The sequence below is a fragment of the Orycteropus afer genome, unplaced genomic scaffold (genome assembly GCF_000298275.1).
Source record: "Orycteropus afer afer isolate SDZICR_OR568_19922 unplaced genomic scaffold, OryAfe1.0 scaffold00573, whole genome shotgun sequence".
Lineage (NCBI taxonomy): Eukaryota > Metazoa > Chordata > Mammalia > Tubulidentata > Orycteropodidae > Orycteropus > Orycteropus afer.
Genome location: NW_006922160.1, coordinates 1,444,018 through 1,451,286, shown reverse-complemented (window position 1 = coordinate 1,451,286; position 7,269 = coordinate 1,444,018). Strand labels below are relative to the sequence as shown.

The following is a 7,269-nucleotide window of genomic DNA, read 5'->3' as shown; positions in this document are numbered from 1 at the left end:
TTAAGAAATTAAAAGGCCACAAGTATATGTTGATGGACTATGTAGACTCATCTGCACCCCCAGGCTGGTGGTAATTCAGAGAATGGTGCCAACTGACCCCTCCTTGGGTTTCCAAGGTGGTATCATTACAGAAGTAGATTGCCCAACCTTCCTTCCAAGGAGTGGCTGGTGGGTTTGAACTGCCAGCTTCTGGTTAGCAGTCAAATGCCTTATGCACTATGCCACCAGAGCTCCTAATACAGACATAATAACCCAAAAAATCCTCTGCCATCAAGTCAATTCCAACTCATAGTTACCATGTAGGACAGAGTAAAACTGCCCCACAGGGTTTCCAAGGCTGTAAATATTTTTTTTTCTTTTAATTTTATTTATTTTATTGTTGTTGAGAATATACACAGGAAAACTTATACGAATTCAACAGTTTCTACATGTACAATTTAGTGACATTGATTACATTCTTTGAGTTGTACATCCATTCTCACCTTCCTTTCCTGAATGGCTATAAAACTTTATGGAAGCAGACTGCCACATCTTTTTTCCTGCAGGGCAGCTGGTGGGTTCAAACTGCTGACCTTTTGGTTAGCAGCCAAGTGCTTTAACCACTGTGCCACCAGGGCTCCTATAGACATAATGTTGTTGTTGTTATGTGCCGTCGAGTCAGACCCGACTCATAGTGACCCCTCCTTGGGTTTCTGAGGCAGTATCACTACGGAAGTAGATTGTCCAACCGTCCTTCCAAGGAGTGGCTGGTGGGTTTGAACCTCGAACCTTCTGGTTAGCAGTCAAGTGCCTTAGGCACTACACTATCAGAGCTCCTATAGACATAATACTATTACCTAATCTCTTCAAATTTCACCAACTGTCCTAAAGTCATGTACTTTACAGCTTCTTTTTTCCTGGTTCAGGATCTAATGCAGGCTCATGTATTACATTCAGAATTCATGTGCTTTAGTCTCTTTTAATCTGAAACAGTGCTTTAGCCTCTGTCTGTTTTTATGACATTGGCACTTGTAAAGAGGGCAGACCAGTTACTTGGTAGTGGTCCCTCAGTTTGCACTTTTCTGTGTTCCCTGTGATTAGATTCAGTTACTCATTTTTTGGCAATAGCACCACATGGTCAGGGCCACAAAAGATGGAAACTGATAGAATGAGAGGAAAATGCAGAACAGAACTCAAATTCTTAAAAAGTCCAGACTTACTGGACCAGTTGAGACTAGCGAACTCCCTGAGAATACTGCCCTGAGATACTCTTTAAATCTTGAACTGAAATTATCCTGAGGTCACCTTATAGTGAAGTAACAGATTGGCATACAAAATAAAGGATTTTACCCATGAGTGCTCCATTAAAAAACCATCTATATGAGACCAAAAGGTCAACAATTACTCTAAAGCAAAGATGAGAAGATAAGTGGGAAGGGAAACTAGAGTAGCAGAAATGGAACAACCAGAATGCGATTAAAGAGAATGTTGACACACTTAAAAACTGTAACTAATACCAGTGAATAATTTGTGTAGACATTGTCAAATGGGAACCTAATTTGCTGTGCAAACTTTCCCCAAAAGTACAATAAAATATTTTTATTTTTTAAAAAAGTATACCAGGTGGTGGTGTGTCCCTCTCAGTCCATCACGTCAGAGGGGACATCACCTTTATCCCCGGTGAAGTGGCTATTTTCCCTCTTGTTATTAAGAGATACATCAGTTCTTTGGTTTTTTCAAGGATGACTAGGAACCCATAGGAGCCTTGGTGGCATAGTGGTTAAGGTATTTGGCTGCTAACCAGCCAAATGTGAATCCACCAGCTGCTCTATGGAAGAAAGATGAGGCAGTCTGCTTCTGTAAAGATTTACCACCTTGGAAACCCAGTGGGGGTAGCTATGAGTCAAAATTGACTTTACGGAAGTAGGTTGGTTTGTTTTTTCAATTAACCCATGGTTAATACAATCACTCTCATCTGAAGCAGCTATTCCATCATTATCCTCATCACTATTTGTCTCCTTAGTGTGAGCTAGTCTAACTTTCTGAGATCTTTGTTGCTTGTTGGTTGTGTGTGTGATTTGAGCAGCTCTGAAGAGCCACTCTTACACATTTTAGGAATCTTACATCTTTTGCGAGATGTACACTTTCACCTTGCAACTGATTTGCTCTGTATTTGTACTGTGTCTACAGACACTTACAGTGTCCACAGTCAGTAAGCAACTGACCAATAAAGGTGACGAAGTGCTGGGCATGGAGAGAGGTGAGTTGATCCAGGGCTCTTCAGGCTATCACTGAATATTCTTTGTGCCATGATGCCTTCTGCTTACCTAGACAAACTTGTAACTCTGAGGACCCCTGTACTATCAGCTTGAACAAAAATCTGTGAATTCTTCTGTTTCTTAGAAGTGACTACGGCTATGTAATTTCCTGTTCCTTATAAGGTACAAAAACAAGGAATGATGCTTTACTTAAGCTGACAAATTAGAATCCCCTGCATAAGTAGAATTCATAATGATGTCCACTGAGAGATGGCCCACAACTTCTTATTTGTGAACAAACGCTCTTTACCTCTTAAAACGTGCTGGTAACTGGACAACAGGAACTGCAGATGCTCAACCAGCTCATCCCAAGTCTGCCACTGGGTTTTATCTGACTGTGGAGACAGTAAAAGCAAGTGATGACAAATCCCTCCCCAGTTAGCAATTTTACACAATTTTTAAGTTACTTTTATATGCTCAAACAGTAGTGTCAAAAAACTCATGAGCTAGACTAGGGAAAAGGTGTTCTTGCATGGAAACTGAAGCAGGAAAAAATGTACCTGACATTTGAGTAGTGAGGTGGAATTGTTCAGAAAGTAGAGAGCCTGGGCCAGAGACAAGGGCAGGCGGGTGGGTGTCTCACAGCCATGGAGGAAGATGATTTCTAACACTTTGCAGCGCAGAAGGTGGCTTTCCATAGTAGTGAAGAACATCTCTCTGCATGGAGAAGAGGAAAACGGAGTTAACCATTGCAAATACAGGCATACCTCAGAGATATCGCAGGCTTGGTTCCAGACCACCGCAATAAAGTGTATATCACAATAAAGTAAGTCACACAGATTTTCTGGCTTCCCAGTGCATCCTAAAGTTATGTTTACACTATATTGTAGCCTGGAAGTGTGAAACAGCATTATAAAAAATGTTTGAAATAGTGTGAGAATTACCAAAGTGTGACACAGAGATATGAAGTGGACACATGCTGTTCGAAAAAGGGTGCTGATAGGCTTGCTCAATGCAGGATTGACACAAACCCTCAATTTATAACAAATACATTATCTGTAAGGTGCAGTACAGTGAAGTGCAATAAAACAAGGTATGTGCGTATTTCTGAGTGCCTATAATGCGCCTGTAGCTACCACCTACCTTGTCAGTGGAAGCTTATGTGCTGCTATGATGCTGAACAGGTTTCATGGAGCTTACAGACTAAAATGGACTAGGAAGAAAGGTCTGGAGATCTGCTTCTGAAAATCAGCCAATGAAAACCCTATGACAGGATCACAACGGTCTGATCCTGTTGTGCATAGAGTAGCCACGAGTTGGAGAACAACGTGACAGCAGCTAACAACAATGTAAATACCAGACGCAGTTTGGTACAACAAGGAATGTTAAGATAAATAAAAGAGTGTTGTTCTTAAAAAGCTGATAATTGAACAGGGGTAAGGGGTTCAACAGGTTCAGTGCAATAGAAACCTAAGTAAAGTGCAGGACAAGGGCACACATATGCAGGGTGCCAGCAGTGCTCTGGAGATACAAAGGAGAGAGGGCTCATCCAGCCAGGAACGGGAATGATCTTTCCTATGGAAGAGGAGGTATGGATGACAGAGTCTAGGAGGAACAAAGAAGCCTCAAAGCAGGTGGCATTTCAACTGGAGGTAAAAATATGGGCAAAACAAGCGAAAAATACATAGCTGTGGCATTGTGACTTCTTACATTTCAGCCTGGGACTTGGGAGTTCTCTTGCCCTTGACTTTGTCACTGTACTCAGTACAGGCCTTGACCAGCAAGGGTGGGCTGGAGCACCTCCAGAGGCTTCTGAGCAGGGGAGAAGCAAAAGTGGAGCTGACTTAAGGATGGTAAGTCAAACTCACTGTTCTAAAAGCATTGCCAGCTTCCAGAAAAAGGTGCTCATCTTAGATGCACAAGGGCATTTCTGGACAGCCTGATGGTCTTTGTTTGGTAGTCTTTGCTAGCTTTGCTAGTCAAAGCAATCCTAGGAAGCAGACAGCTTGTGAGTAGACATGATTATCTTCAGATACATCTTAAGTGTAATTTCTACTGTGCATTTGGTCCATTACTCTCAAAAGAATTTTCCTATTCAATAACCTTTTATTTCAACTGTATTTTTGCATGCACTTTTTATTCTAGGGTTTGCATTTATCCTGGTTTTATAATCCACAAATGGCAAACTCAGAGATCCACAAAGGACAAGGAGCAAGGAGGAACAACATGACTTGCCTAGTGAACAAGTAACAGAGCTGGCCCCAGACCCAAGGGTTCTTTTTCTGACAATATCCTGCCCCTTTGCAGTTTTGCAACACCCTCTTTACAACAAGAGATTCTATTGTACCTCAGCCATTTATAAAAATGATAAATAAGTACCTATTTATTTTCTTTTATTCTCATTATCTTTACTTTTCCATGGGACACATATTTATTATTTGTGTGAGGAAAAGTTAAAAAAAAAAAAAAAAACAGAATGAATAATTTTTTTCCTATTCAAAAGTTTTCAAAGTCTGCATTTGTAAAAATCCATTTATCTCTTTAATATATACTTTTTATCCTTTAAGGGGCCCTTGTGGTGCTGTGGCATTTGGCTGCTAACTGAAAGGTCAGCAGTTGGAACCCACCAGCTGCTCCACAGGAGAAAGATGGCGCAGTCTGCTTCCATAAAGATATACAGCCTTAGAAACCCTATGGGGCAGTTCTGTTCTACCTTCTAGGGTTGCTATGAGTCAGAAATCAACTCAATGGTGGTGAGTTTCGTTGGTTTGTTGTTTTTATCCTTGGCTACATCTTCTCTGACAGATTTTCTTCTTTAATGCAAAGAACTCCAAATTACTACATTTGCAAAATAGTCCCGAGATTCTCTTTAAGTCTAATTTCTACTCTGCACATGGCCTATTATTCTCACAAGATAGTTTTCCTATTCAATAACTTTTTATTTAAAACTGTATTTTCGCTTCCAATTTTTATTGCAGGGTTGGGATTTATCCTGGTTGTATAATCAAAAAATGGCAAATTCAAGAGGTCTCTAATAGGACAAGGAAGTAATTCAACATATTAGGCACAGAACTGGAGGTAGAATTGCTTATTGCAATTTTAACTTAGATTTAAAAACAAGGGGAAGGCCAGCTTTCAGTTCTAGCCTTGAGAGTAGCTGGTATTAGATTTACCCTCTTATTGTAAACAATTACAAATCTGAACATAATATATGAAACAACTTTTTTCAGGCATTGTACAATACACTTGGCAAAAGGGCATAGTGGTAGCATCTGACCTCTTATAACTTCACAAAGGGGAGAATCAAGATGAACATCAATAGCCCAAGGCTGGTACCCATGAGGCAGTGGTCAGATATGCCACCACCCTCTAGCCCTTCTCACCAATTCTGACACCAACGATACCTCCCATGGCACTCTCTATTTCTCTGCCAAGTTCAATAATTCACTGCAATGGCCACATAAAGCTCACAGACAATACTCAAAATCATTGGGTTTACTGGGGAAGTAACAGTTTATAATTTAGGTTCAGGAACACTCAGGATACAATTTTCTACCAGGACAACCTCCCCTTGGCCATATCTATAGATATGCCTCTCTTTGGCTCTTAGCCTCTTCCCTGCTCAGGCAAGTGTTACAAATCTCTTTTAACTCTGCCGATAGGTAGACCCTACTCTGCCAGCAAGGCTCCTGACCAAAGGCACTCAGCTTTCTTGCTCTGTGGGCTGCAAGCCTGCCTCTCTGTCTTATGCCAGTTTCTTGGACAGTGACTCTTGCCAGTCACTGTCTCTCTGCTGTTTCAGTGCAGGGATCTTGAGTCCGAGGATGTGTTCCACTCCTAGTTCTTCTCTCTTGATGGTAGTGAGATTCCCCTTTCTGCCTCTGGGATGGCTCTTTTATAGCCCAGCAGATGGCAAAACTGACCAATCCCCATGTTAGGGTTCCATACACTTTATTTCCATGGTCCCCCCAGTACCTTATTTACATTATTAGCAAGTGTGATAGTAAGGTTGTATATCAACTTGGCTGGGCATGGTTTTGAGTGGCTGGGCAGCTGAATGCAGTTATCCCCCATGATGAGATTGAATGTGGTGTAATCAATTCTATGGTGGAATCTGCTGTGAACAGCAGCCTTTGGTGTGTGGTCTGCTTCTAGTATATAAGGAGATGCTTTGAGAAAGGTCTCGAACTTCTTGGCACATCTGGATCCTGTATTTGGTCAAGTCATCAGTGGTCTGCTGATCTTGGGACTGTTTCTGGACTTGAACAAGTGACTTGCCATGTTGCTTGCCAATCTTGGGACTGTGCTATTTTACTTGTCAATCTTAAGTTCTTCAGCCTCAGCAGCCAGCAGCTGCATGAGTTAGAAAAAGCTTCCAGCTCCAGTGGGCCTGGAACAGAAGGTAGAGCTGAAGACCAAGGTCAATGGGCCTTCACCTAGCCCCTAGAGCTGGCATTTTGAACTTGGACTTCTAGCCTCCTAAACTGTAAGAGAATAAATCCTTGTTTTTTAAAGCCATCCACTTGTGGTATTTTCTGTTAGAGCAACACTAGATAACCAAGATAGCAAGCTATCCAATCCCCTTGGTGGGCCACAAGCTCCTCACATTACGTAATCCCACCCAGACATCTGGTGGGAGTCTCAAAGACAATGGCTTAAAGAGCTATGTTAACTAATTCACTGCACCACAATACAACACAGGACTACGATTCTTGAGAGAAGGGAAACAACGGTGGTCAGCTCCATATTTTACCCAGTTTTCTTTCTGGGGGTACTTTCTAACTAAGGCAGAGGGAAGTGGGTCCCAAACAGACATTAGCAGACTTGGGCTGACAAAAGAGAAACTGGGGTTCAGGACAGCTGAAGTGGTTGGAATTTATATCGTGAAGAAATAAATATGTATAGGAGACCCCTTGGCACACGTGCAGGGAAAACCTCCAAAAGCTTGTTGTTGTTGAGGCGGGGCAAGATGGCGGACTAGGCAGAAGGATTGCACAGACCCTCTTCAACAAAGAAAAGGGAAACCAATTAA

At 41.7% G+C, this 7,269-nt stretch overlaps 1 protein-coding gene across 1 annotated transcript in view; it reads right to left on the bottom strand.

Annotated features, from left to right (window-relative positions):
* Positions 1-7,269, bottom strand: part of SIMC1 (SUMO interacting motifs containing 1) — a 144,829-nt gene that overhangs the window by 8,784 nt on the left and 128,776 nt on the right. Inside the window, exons 9-10 of the mRNA XM_042783001.1 lie at positions 2,798-2,954; positions 2,548-2,632 (exon numbers count right to left, since the gene is read on the bottom strand). Of these exons, the coding sequence (XP_042638935.1) occupies positions 2,548-2,632; positions 2,798-2,954 (242 nt within the window). The remainder of the gene's footprint in view (positions 1-2,547; positions 2,633-2,797; positions 2,955-7,269) is intronic.